At 38.3% G+C, this 13,752-nt stretch overlaps 1 protein-coding gene across 3 annotated transcripts in view; it reads right to left on the minus strand.

Moving 5' to 3' along the window:
• Window positions 1–13,752, minus strand: part of SLC12A6 (solute carrier family 12 member 6) — a 105,199-nt gene that overhangs the window by 24,736 nt on the left and 66,711 nt on the right. For all 3 annotated transcript variants that reach the window (XM_084861731.1, XM_084861730.1, XM_084861732.1), the window contains 7 exons: window positions 11,252–11,346; window positions 10,159–10,290; window positions 9,181–9,327; window positions 6,647–6,701; window positions 6,007–6,137; window positions 4,563–4,804; window positions 1,175–1,389 (listed from right to left, as the gene is read on the minus strand). In XM_084861731.1, the coding sequence (XP_084717857.1) occupies window positions 1,175–1,389; window positions 4,563–4,804; window positions 6,007–6,137; window positions 6,647–6,701; window positions 9,181–9,327; window positions 10,159–10,290; window positions 11,252–11,346 (1,017 nt within the window). The remainder of the gene's footprint in view (window positions 1–1,174; window positions 1,390–4,562; window positions 4,805–6,006; window positions 6,138–6,646; window positions 6,702–9,180; window positions 9,328–10,158; window positions 10,291–11,251; window positions 11,347–13,752) is intronic.

The following is a 13,752-nucleotide window of genomic DNA, read 5'->3' on the forward strand; positions in this document are numbered from 1 at the left end:
GCCGGTTTGGCTCAGTGGTAGAGCGTCAGTCTGTGGACTGAAAGGTCCCAGGTTCGATTCTGGCCAAGGGCATGTACATTGGTTGCGGGCACATCCCCAGCAGGGGGTGCACAAGAGGCAGCTGGTCGATGTTTCTCTCTCATCGACGTTTCTAGCTCTCTAGCTCTCACCCTTTCTCTCTGTAAAAAATCAATATAATATATTTTTTTAAAAAAAGAGCCGAAACCGGTTTGGCTCAATGGATAGAGCGTCGGCTTGGGGACTGAAAGGTCCCGGGTTCGATTCCGGTCAAGGGCATGTACCTTGGTTGCGGGCATATCCCCAGTGGGGGGTGTGCAAGAGGCAGCTGATCGACGACTCTCTCTCATCGATGTTTCTAACTCTCTCTCTCTCTCCCTTCCTCTCTGTACAAAATCAATAAAATATATATATTTTTTAAAAAAAGATATGTTTGCTTCTACATGAGCGCATGCGCACGCGCACGCGCGTGTACACACACACACACACACACACACACACACTATACAATAAAGCACATATAAAAAATGAGTGCCCTTTCTCATCTGGTTCAAATATAATTTGGCAAAATACTTTGGTATATACAAATCCAGTTAAATTTACTAATATAAATTAGTAAAATTTAAGCAGATTAAAGCTAAATGCCCTGCCAAGTCTTTTTTTTTTTTTTTTTAATTAGTGGTTATCAGTGCTGCTCTTTAGGTAAAACTTACTTACATGCAAAGGAATCTGTGGACCAAACATTTAAAACAGAAGTCACTTAAGGAACGAATTTCAGAAATTTAGCTGAGTTAGAAACTACACATGTGGATGTGGTGACATTATAATAGTTACATTCTAGCTGACATGGCAGGAGAACATTAGCAAGTTTACAATGACACAAAGGATATTTTATATTATCTTATTCTAGGTTAAAAAATGATTTGCTCTCAAAAGGTGGTAATACTTTTCAGACAACACTGCAGGGGAGCCCTGAGAAAGAATAAATCCACTAATATAAAAGCAGAGAGGTGTTGAAATTAGGGTTGAATGCTGAGCTTAAAGAGGGGAGTGACACTGGCAGTGGGTCTTCGTGGACTACAGAAGAGCCTAAGAAGGCAAAGCCCATTTTCCTCAGAGAAAAAGAAAAAACGTGTCCAAAAACCTCCCAACCTACCTTTAATGACACCACTAGCCAACCCAGGAATGCCCTGGATTGACGTGACGTTATTGTGAACGAAGTACTCGTCACAGGTGGCATTGAAAAACTGACTGGAGTTGCAGAAGAAACCCCATAGCTTTGACGGTACTGTCATGTTGTTCATCTCCTTGGTCTTAGAGCAAGTGTCGAAGTGTCTTGATGAAAGGGTGCGGTTCCCCAGCATGCAGACCCTATGTAAAAACAAACGGGGAGAAAAATGAAGCAAAGGGAGGATTTAAAAAAAAGAAAATAGGTTGGTACAAGGAAAATGTCATCTCTGAGAGCTACACTGTCATGGATGGAAAGAGACTATTTATTGACTCGCTCTGTAAACGGTGACGTTCATCTTCTGCCAATTTAATCCTTAGAGCAATCTCACACAATACGCATTATTTCCATTTTGCGGATGCAGGAACTGAAGTCTGTGGGGATAAAGTAGTCGGCATGAGGTAACACAGATGGTAGGTGGTAGTGACAGAATTAAAATAGAAAGACTGTCTGAATATACTGTGCTGACTCACCTTCCACAATTTCTAGGTTATTAACCAACTTTTAGGTCTAAAAGAATCCTAGGGTCCTTTTTTTTTTTTTTTTTTAAATTCCCCTAATTTTATTTTTGGCCTAGAAAAGCCTTATGTTCATAACAAACCCCTTGAGAATGTTTTGCTAAAGGTCAAACCTCTGGCTACTGTTTGAAGAAAGACAGCTTGGCTAGAACGAAAAAGCATATCCCTCTGTGGCCTGAGAGAAAACTGTTTTGAACATAAGCCTGGACCCAGTGGGAGTGAGGGTATTTAAGGATAACACAAATATTCATTCCTGGTTTTATTTTATTTTCTCTAACCCAGAGATATAAATACAAACAAAGGAATAATATACCCACAGTTAAAATACCTTTAAAAAGGAGGAACAAAGCAATTTTAAAAAACAACAACACATTTTTATTGATTTTAGAGAGGACAGGAGAGGAAGAGATAGATAGAAACATCAACATTGAGAGAATCATTGATCAGCTGCCCCCTGTGTGACTGGGGACTGTGCCCTGACACAGATGGAAGGTGGTAGTGACAGACCTCCTGGTTCATAGGTCGATGCTCAACCACTGAGCCACCGCCACCAGGTGGAACAAAGCAACTTTTAAAATCTGCAAAATAGCAGCATGCATACACAATGAATCATGTACCCCATTACTCAGCTTCAACAACTGTCAACATTTTCCAGTCTTGTTTTATCCATTCCTCTAGGTTTTTTGTCTTGTTTTGCTCGAATAAAGATATACCAGTGTTACTTGGTGGTTGAGCATTGACCTATGAACCAGGAGATCATGGTTCTATTGTGGGTCAGGGCACATGCCCATGTTACTCAAACTCCAGTAGGGTCCTGCAGGAGGCAGCTGATTGATGATTCTCTTTCATCACTGATGTTTCTCTCTCCCTCTCCGGTACTCTCTGAAATCAATAAAAATATATTTAAAAAAAGACTGTCATTAAAAAAACAACCACCACACATCATGATCTTTTACCCAACAAAAAAGAGAAGAAGCATCAAAGAAAAGAAGCATCAAAGGCAAAATGGAATTTCCCAAGTTAAGATATAGCCAGAATGTAGTGTTAGTATTTTTATGACTCTAAAATTGATCTTTAGCTGCTCCATAGTTAGATGAGCAGGTTAAAAAAGTATTATGGAACCTATTTCAGATATCAATGAGCTTAGAGGAAATACTGGGCCACAGAGGGATGTGCTTTTTCGTTCTAGCCAAGCTGTCTTTCTTCAAACAGTAGCCAGAGGTTTGACCTTTAGCAAAACATTCTCAAGGGGTTTATGTTCTTGCTCTGCTAGTAATTAACTTTGGGGCAAGTTATTTAATTTAATCTCTATGAACCTAAGTTTTCATCTTGAAAAATCTACTTTTATGTAATCAGGTTAAATCAACATAGGACTGATGAATTTAATCCCCAGATAACTTTTTAAAGTCAATCTCTGTAACAAGATTTCTAATCACTCAGTGCTGGTTAGTCCCTATGCCACTAGTCAAATGGAAAACTGGTGAGCCTGTGAGTCCCATATCTGTACAAATCCATTACTGCTTCAAAAAATACACTTTAGCCGGGACCGGTTTGGCTCAGTGGATAGAGCGTCGGCCTGAGGACTGAAAGGTCCCGGGTTCGATTCTGGTCAAGGGCATGTACCTGGTTGCGGGCACATCCCCAGTAGGGGGTGTGCAAGAGGCAGCTGATCGATGGTTCTCTCTCATCGATGTTTCTAACTCTCTATCCCTCTCTCTTTCTCTCTGTAAAATATCAATAAAATATATATATTAAAAAAAAAATACATTTAAGCCCTTGTTGGTTTGGCTCAGTGGATAGAGCATCAGCCGGAGGACTGAAGGGTCCGGGGTTCGATTCCAGTCAAGGGCACATGCTTGGGTTGCGGGCTTGAACACTAGTGGGGGGCATGCAGGAGGCAGCCTATCAATGATTCTCTCTCATCATTGTTTCTATCTCTCTCCCTCTCACTTCCTCTCAGAAATCAATAATATATATATATATATATATATATATATATATATATATACATACAGTTTAAGTACCTGAACTATTTATTGTGTATAATATAAGTAATACACATAGATATAAATACAAATAATGAATTTATTTTTCTTTATTTTATGACTAGGAAGTCCATTATGGCACTAACAGAATTAAAAAATTAATTAATTACAAATATTTAGGAGTTTAGATTTCCTTTGACTCTTTATTTTTTCATTAATAAAAGGAATCCAACTTTTTTTTTTTTTTTTTTTAAATATATATATTTTATTGATTTTGTACAGAGAGGAAGGGAGAGAGATACAGAGTTAGAAACATTGATGAGAGAGAGTCATCGATCAGCTGTCTCTTGCACCCCCCCTACTGGGGATATGCCCGCAACCAAGGTACATGCCCTTGACCGGAATCGAACCCGGGACCTTTCAGTCCCCAAGCCGACGCTCTATCCATTGAGCCAAACCGGTTTCGGCAAAGGAATCCAACTTTATAAAGGTTGCTGGCAATAACTATACTGTTTGAAAAGCCCTTCATGAATGGTTCAAATATGCACAACCATTATTAGAGGATTTTGAAAAAAAACTAATTATCTATAGCCAAATGATGGTTATAGCTGCCAGTTCTATGCTTGGGACAGAGGGAAGAGTATCCACATGAACAAACTAGGCAGTTCGCTGGGAGGCCTCCTGCCTAGATGCTAACCGGGCTTATCCCAAAGGGAAATTTCAGAGAGACTGTGAAATTGACTTGAAATGATCACATCACTAGATACTGTCAATGACTACCCAACAATCAAGGTTAATCAAAGAGAAACGTACGGGAAGTGTGGAGGGGCAAAAGACGACTTGATGGCTCCAGCGTAGATGGCCAAGATAGACACAATGACACAGGCCAAAAAAAGCGAGGCGAACTTGTTCACATAGCGCACGCCGATGAAGACCACCAATACCATGAGTACTAAGAAGGCTGTGCCATAGACACGCATGTTATTTAGCATGGCTGCTGATTCCTTGAGTACATCATCGCTACGGAAGATGGCAGCCCGGGGGACAATGTATACCTGTTAAGCAATAATGATAAAAAAAAAAAAGTAGGTAATTTCAAAGTAGGCAAGTAAAAGGATGTTGCAGTTGGATTTGGTTTCACAAAGGAAAACAAAGCTGAGACAGACAGTGGCTGGAGACTTAACCAAATTTCTATTTGGATCTAAAACACCTACAGAAATGGGGTATCACTGATTTTTTTAAGTCTACATGCTACTCTGAATACCTATATTTCCAAATGGAAAAAAAAAAAAGTAATACACTAACATATTCAAAGGGTTATCCTATCTAATAAAGAGGGAATATGCTAATTGACTGCCTCACCCTCAAAGATGGCAGCGCCCACAGACACAAAATGGCGGCACCCAGTCCCTTCTGCCCCACTGGGATGGCAAGCGCATGGCATAGTCGGGACCACCCCCAGATGGGTCTGGCTTTTTTTGCCAACCTGCCTCTGGAGTCCCCCAGTTCCTTCAGCCCCTCAGCTGCCCAGAGCCAGCCCTAGGCACAGGCAAGCCTTGGATGTCGGCTGCTCGGCTGCCCGAGGATCAGGTAACCAGGGCCAGCCGAGGCTTGTGCTGCCAGTAGTGGCAGCAGCAGACGTGTGATGAGGGCATTGCCTTCACCTGGTTGCCGCATCACCTCCTGCCCCTGAGGGCTCCCATACTGTGAGAGGGGGCAAGCCAGGCTGAGGTGCCCTCCCCTCCACCCCCGCATTTCAGTGCATGAATTTTCATGCACCGGGCCTAAAGTATAAAATAATTATAATGATTACCTTGAGAATTACTTCTGCTATCATTATTTTAAGTAATAAAAAATATATCCCAGTAAATAAATAAAGAAATGAAACACATTTTATTTCATTGGAATAAAGATGTTTAAAATAACACAACTTCATTTTACTTTTTCCCCATTGCACATATCTTCCTTAGAGACTAACTTGTTGGTTGAAGTGATGGGGTGGGGGTGATTGGGTAGAGGGGAAGGAGTAGGCAGACAAAAGATTCCTTCAACCTTTTTGCTCATATCCACACTTGGATGCCAAGTGCTAAGTACAATACAGAAAGGCGCAATAAAGCAAAGTGAAATAAAATAAAATGAGCTGATTATAATCAATCACTTATAACTGATCTCACAGAAGCTTTGACATCAAAGAACAACGTAAATCCAAATCTTTATTATTATCTATATTGTAGAACACAATTAAGTGATTACTCACCAGGAAAATTTCAATGGCACCAAGAATATACATAGCTGCTGCAAAGGTGGTACCAAGATAGAAGCAGAGGCCAACAGCTCCACCAAACTCGGGGCCCAGTGCCCGGGAAATCATGAAGTATGAGCCCCCAGCTAACACACACAGAACACGGTGACCAAGATAAAGAAAATACATTAGTAAGAAGTATGTGAACAATTGTAAGTAAGAAGAATTAAAAATATGCATGAAGGATAAATATTTGAGGCTTTTGAAAATGCTGAATGTGGTAAAAAGCAGTTTTGCTAGTGGGGAGTAAAATATGAAATCTTTATGGTAGGATACACTGCACATCTAATGCTCCATGGGAAGCAGAACAATTTGTAAGTATTAGAAAAATATGAGTATTTACTGCAGGCATGAGATAGCCCAATAAAATATATTCCAACTAAAGGAAGCTAAGGATGCAGCAAAAATGAAAAATTCTAGACTAGAACAAAAATAAATTTTTAAAGAATATATCCTAAACTCAAACAGTATTAGTGTCTATGGCCATCAGATTATAATAGGATTCTATTCCTCGAACGTTTATACTTTGGGGATTCACATCATAAACACACAGTAACCACTGACAATCCCTGGCTTCTGCACTTAGCCTACTGACCTGGCACCACTCCATTAGTCGCAATGGCACTCATAGAGATAGCAGTCAATATTGTCTGTAAAGAAAAAGGGAGATTGTTACTGTATAAAAGAGAACTTTATGTACTATTTCCCATCTGTGGACCTCAGAGAACTTATCTCTACCTACTTTTATGGAGGGAGTTACCTGTCATACCCAATGGCATGGAAATGAGGTGATGTGGCTCAACTTATTCTACAAGGCACACTATTACCTGGAGTATTCTGTTAAAACTAGAGGCCCAGTGCACAAAATCCGTGCACGGGGAGGGTCCCTAGGCCTGGCTGGTAATCAGGGCCAATCGGGACCTTCTGGCTGCTGGCCAGGGCCTTCCTTCATTCTGCACTGCCCTCCTGGTGGTCAGTGCACATCATAGCAAGTGATCGCACTCCCAGTTTCCTGGTCAAACTCCCAAGGGGACACTTTACATATTAGCCTATCATATATATATATATATATATATATATATATATATATATATATACACACATACACACACACACACACACACACACACACATATATATGCCCCTGCATTGTAATCAATAGGTTAGCTGCTATTGAGAACTACTGATCTCCTCCTAGTTCACCTAAACAAGTTGAAAAACAAATTTGAAACTGAGTAAAGGCTGGCTACAATAACAAGAGCAATATTCAGTAAGGAAGGGAACTACTGAAGACTTCTAAGCTCATAAGAACTGTATTTTAAAACTTTTTTATACATTTCAGAGAGAGGAAGGGAGAGGAGATAGAAACATTGATGGGAGAGAATCATTGATTGGCTGCCTCCTGCATGCCCCCTACTGGGGATCAAGCCCACAACCCAGGCATGTGCCCTAACCTAGAATCTAACCATGACCTCCTGGTTCATAGGTAGATGCTCAACAACTGAGCCACCCTGGCCTGGCAAGGACTGTATTTAAAAAACATTACCTGGTGGCAGTATAGCATGGACTGTAGATAGGGATTGGTTAGAGGAAAAGTGACCTGTTATTAGGCTATTATAGTAATTCTGTGAAATCTAAGGACTACAGTGGTAGAAGTGGAAATATAAAGGAAGGGTTGAATGTAAGTGATTTCAGAGGAAGACATGATTAGTCTGGGTAGCTAATTGGGTGTGAGAGGCAATCAGGGAACCAAACATGGCACTGAAGTTTCAATACTAAGAAACTGGGGGGAAAAACTTGATGGTACAATTAATTTTAACTTGTTAATGATACAGATTATGACTACCTGCCCTGCTCTGTATAGCATTTGCTGAGCATGAAGCACACATGGATGGTATAATGGTGATAATAATAAAAAAGGTCAGTTGCTAGTTAAATAATTAAGTAATGATTGTTTTTATCCTCAGCAGAGAATATATTTATTGATTTGAGAGAGAGGAAGGAAGACAGAGAAAGATAGAAAAACATTAATGTGAGAGAAATATTTGATCATTTGCTTCCTAGTACGCACTCAAACAGGGATTGACCTGCAACGTAGGTATATGCCCAGACCAAATTGAACCCACAACCTTTTAGTATACAGGACAGTGCTCCAACCAACTGAGCTACCTGGCCAGGGCAATAAAATAATAATTTTTAAAAATATATTTTTGTACTGATTTCAGAGGAAGAGAAAGGGAGAGAGAGAAACATCAATGATGATGCATACCCATCACTGGGGATTGAGCCTGCAATCTGGGCGTGTACCCTAACTGGGAATTGAACCATGATCTCCTGGTTCATAGGTCAACACTTAACCATTGAGCCACACTGGTCAGGCAATAAAATAATAATTTGAAAAAAATCTATCTACTTATAATAAAATTAATAGATGTGGTTGGGAAACATAGATAAAAGGAATTTCGATTAAAGGAAGATTAAAATTTTCTCAGTATGATTCCTGAAACCCATACCTAGTTTTCAGGTTCAATCCCCAGTTAGGGGAGCATCACAGAAAGCAACCAATCGATGTTTCTCACCCACAGTGATATTGCTCTCTCCCTTCCTCTCTCTTAAAAAAAATAAATAAATAAAATCAATAAAAAGCATATTCTTGGATGTGGGGGAAAAAATGTTCTCAGTATGGTGGAGAGGAGACCTGGTAAAAACAACTGAATTTCTAGGGAAGAGAAAATGAATGGCACTTCAAAACAAAATAAACACTCCTTACTCCAAAACAATTATCAGTTTTGTTTCTCAACACTATAGTAGAGTAGTACACCCCATTTTCTAACACATTTTCTGTAACAACATTGGTGCTATCAAGCTCAAGTGGTTTGTATTCTGAATCCTTTATAGGCTGTATCTTCTACTTCCTGTAGAAGACTTCCATTATAATTTCTAGGACATCTTATTATAGATATAAGCAGTGAATAACTGAGACTAAATAACTGAAAATCCTTTTGATTTTCATATCAAAATAATCTCTCTTATTGAAATAAGCCTTTCCCTAGTATTCTTTGTTTTATTCCCAAAGAGGCCAACTGCATATACTCTTGAGCAGTAGCAAGGTTCCACATCTGGACTTACACAGCAGCAGCAAATAAGGACAATTGCAAAGGCCTGAAGAACTCCAGCTGTGCCCACCACCCATGTAAGGCGTAGAAACAGGATCACTCCAAAAATATTTTGTAGACATGGGAGGTAGACACCCATGAAGGTACCCATTTGGGGGGTCTGCAAAAAAGAAGTTGATAAAAGAAAAAATTACATAGTCATCTTTTTACTTTTGTATGAAAACTAGTTCCCTAAAACTATCATCTCAAAGCAGATATAAGTTTAATAAATATCCTAAAAAAGGCACATACAAAATCTCCAACTTACAAATGTCTATCACCATACCTTTTATTATTCCTATAGCTAAACATTTTTATCTTTCAAAGGTCCCCACATGTGTTTACATAGGCATCTAACCACAAATATACTTTAAGTGCACCCAAACAACTTAAAAAAGTTCTGTTATTCAAAGCTATTAAACTTTCTCTTTTCATTTAAAAATTAACTAATGGCTTGCTCTTCAAAATTTGGTATAAATCCTTCATTGTAGTTGGTAAAATAAAAATCTAAGTGTCCTTTTACCTTTACTGAGTGACCAACCAAAAAACTAACTTATAATATTATTCTGTATTTTAATTTTGATTAAAAAAAGACTGGTATTTGGTCTTCATGGCTCAGTCCTCACATTAGTTGGACTCAAATATCATTTTAGCCTCTCTAAAATAGTAATGCCTTCTGCTCTGGCTTTCTTGCTGGCCAACAACCTCGATCTCTTTGCCCTGCTTCAATTTTCCTTAGAACATTTATCATCATAGTTAAAGCATCTTAAGGACTGTGACAATGAGATATTGTGAGTTCTTTTTGTGCTATGAACCTAGTGCCCAGGACAGTATTGGCAAATACCAGGCATTCAATAAATAGCTATTCTAGAGCAGAAACTGATGTCTTGGCAATTAATCCTTTAGTATATATGAGGCGCTTTTTATTTATCCTTGTTTTCCAAGGCCTCACCTTGGTGGGCTTCTTTTTCCCTTCAGTGATGTTCTCTGCCTCTTCATGTTCCTTTGCTCCTTGAGTCAGATTGGTGTAATTAGCCATGCGGTTGAGGAGAGAAGACACCTTTGGTCTGGTGTCCATTTCTTCCTATAAAACCGGAAGTATGGAAGAAATGAGTGATGAAGAACACATTGGAAATAAGCATCAAAAGGACCGCCCTACCAGAAATATTTTCACAGGTAAATATTTAGATGATTTATCAATGAGATTTTATTTCCCCCAAAACTATTGTAAAATATCACACTTAATCCTTATAAAATTCTTAAATGAAAAACTTCATGAGTCTTTCTAATAGCTTAACTTTTCAGTGAAAACAAAATCATGCTGGCCCCTACACACAGTTGTAACTTTGTAAAAAACATTGATAATACGATCTTTACCAGATTACTCTCTTTCTTTAGGCTACTAACATTATATTAACTTATGGCTATTATTTATAGCACCAAGAATAGGCAGGTCAATAGAAAACTTTTGTGAGTGAACTAAATATTCACCTCAAACCTTTTCTTGAAGGAAGCTGAGAGAAAATATCACTTAAAACACAGGCACACTGAGAAGTGTTTAAAGCCAAAAAAACAAAAAAACAGCAGGGAGTGGACAGAAATGCAGGAATAAAATAGGTTCTGTTCAACATCCCAACTCAAAAGTCCACACGGGTCTTCTGACTCTAGCAGCCTGCTTCCTACACTGGTTTTGGTTAGTAATCTGAAGGTAAATAATAGTCTCCCAAATGCAGAGCTGAAAATACATTATTTTATACTTAGAAGATAATGCCAATGTAAACATCTATAATACATCCCAGCTGAATTTGATAGCAACATTCTCCATATGCCTGTGATGTCAACATTCCTTTTCTCTTTCATAGGAATTTGATTTAATTAATGGCTACGCATTAAATCAACCATAGTGACAAGCTGTAAGTATTGCATTTTAACAATTAGCTATTAAGTTATCCAGCCTGTGCTGTTTTAAAACTGAATGGGGTAGAAAACAGCTATCTTGAAATCTCAGTTCCTAAAATCTGTCCTAGTTTTCTCCCAAATGTTACCTCAAAGAGTGCCAAGTTTTTATCAAAATATTCATCTGCTTCTTCATAATTGGAATTATTGAGATAAGCATTTCGAGCTTTCTTATGGCCATCATCTGGGGAAAAAGTAAACCAAGTTAGTTTCTCATTGGTTTTGAAGAAGCACCAGCACCAAATAACTGTATATTGTCTCTGTATTAATATAGAACCAATTTTCATATTCAAATTTAAAACTGAGAAGGTAGACTCAATTAGCATTGCTTGGAGAATATGGTTCCCCCTCTAACAAGAGCAAAAACAAATCTCTAAGAAGTAAACAAGGGTCATTCCTTTTCTTAACAATATGAAGATGTCTGGAAATATTTTTTTAGGACAACAGCCTAGTAGAGTCTCTTAAAGTCACCCAAATCTATAATGAAAAAAGAAATATTTTATTGAGTACATGCTCAATACTGTGCTAGACATAGGCTACTTCCCACCCTGTTGCTGTGATAACGGCAGTAAAAACTTTGTCTCCACTGCTGTCCAACCTTTTGTTAAATGACATAAGGTGATTTAACAAGTATTATTTTTGTACAAACACTTGCTACATATTTTATGTTCAAAGAGGCCCCCCATAGAATTTGGTAAACCAGCTATGAAGAAAAAAAAGAGAGAGAGAGAGACTGGGTTTCCTAAGACAGCAGTGTTTGGATTGTTTGAGTACTTCTTTAACTTTGATTCTTTACTGTGTAAGTTATATAATTATAATTGGTAGAAGAGAAATAAACAAAAATTTAAAAGTATGTAAATGTCATTAAGAACCAAGATTTTAAATGAGAAAAGAGATACCAATATAAAAATTAAATAAGTTAATTTCAAGTCCTATAACCTTAATTATATATAAGGTGAGCTTGGGAAATAGGCTACAAGCTATCAAAATAACTGGGTCATGCCAAAGGACAGAAAAGCCAACCTGAAGGAAAATGGAATAATATGGCTACTAAAAATAAATAATGAATGGATTAAAATGTAAATATGCAGAGTCCAGAGTGCTAACCATTAAAATTTGTGAAATACCCAACATATTTTAAAATCTAATCACCTGTACACACACCATATTATTTTACTTATATGTAGAACCTAAATAACAAAATAAATGAAGAAAACTCAAATAGACTCAAAAACACAGAACAGAGCCTAAGACCATTGGAAAACACAGATATTTACATTACAATTCACAACAGTAGCAAAATTATAGTTATGAAGTAGCAATGAAAATAATTTTATGGTTGGGGTCACCACAACATGAGGAACTGTATTAAAGAGTCATAGCATTAGGAAGGTTGAGAACCACTGCACTAAGCCAAACCAGCAAGAGCATGCTGACACCTTTTAAACATAAAACACTTGTCTTAGTAATTCTATTTTTATTTATTTTTTGTTAATCCTCACAAGAGGATACTTTTTCCATTGATTTTTACAGAAGGGAGAGGGAGAGACAGAGAGAGAGAGAAACATCTATGTGAGAGAGACACATTGATTAGTTGCCTCTTGCATGAGTGCTGACCAGGGTCAGGGATCAAGCCTGCAACCAAGGTGGGTGCCCTTGATCAGAACTGAACCTGCGACCCATCAGTCCACAGGTTGATGCTCTATCCACTGAGCCAAACTAACTAGGGCATCTATTGTTTATAGTTCTCTCTTTTCGTTTAACAAATTACTCCCGAACTTAGTGGCCTAAACAATACATCTCATCTCAGTTTGTATGAGTTAGAAAAATGGGGATGGCTTAGCTGGGCCCTCTGCCTCAGACTCCCATAAGGCACCAATCACGGGCCTTCCAGGACTGTGGTCTCATTTGAAGGCCTTGGGAAGATCCATTTCCAACCTTACATCATTGTTGGCAGAATTCAGTTCTTTTCAGGCTTTTTGGACAAAAGCCTCTTTCCGTTCCTCGCCACGTGGGCCTTTCTAAATGACAGCTTACAACATGGCATCTAGGTTCCCTCAAAGCAAGCCACCAAAGAGAGCCAGAGAGTGCAAGACTGATGTCCCAGCCTTTTTGTAATTTCATTACAAAAGTAACATCGCTTTTGCCATATTCTACTAATTAGAAGGAGTCATTAAGTCTAGTCTTCACTCCAAGTGCAAAGGCTTATACAAGGGCATGAATACTAGGAAGAAAGGAGCATTGGATACCAATAAAAATAGCTTCCTATTCTATCCACCCATCCACCCACCCACCCATCCACCCACCCATCCACCCACTCATCCATGCTTTAAATATTTGAGGAAAAATGGATTGAACTATACAAGAAATTGACAAATCTACCATCACACATGGAGATTTTTTAAAACATATTTCTCTCAATAACAGATAAAGCAAACAAAATAAGCAAGGGTAAAGAGTTCTGAATAATAGAGTTTATCTAATGGACATTAGAAGTTCTACATCCAAAATTAGAGAATATAAATTTTATTAAACATACATGGAAAATTTATTACAAGCTATGTACTAGATCTTAAAGACTGCATAAATT

This window comes from Pipistrellus hanaki, assembly GCF_964339955.1.
Source record: "Pipistrellus hanaki genome assembly, chromosome: 1".
Classification (NCBI taxonomy): domain Eukaryota; kingdom Metazoa; phylum Chordata; class Mammalia; order Chiroptera; family Vespertilionidae; genus Pipistrellus; species Pipistrellus hanaki.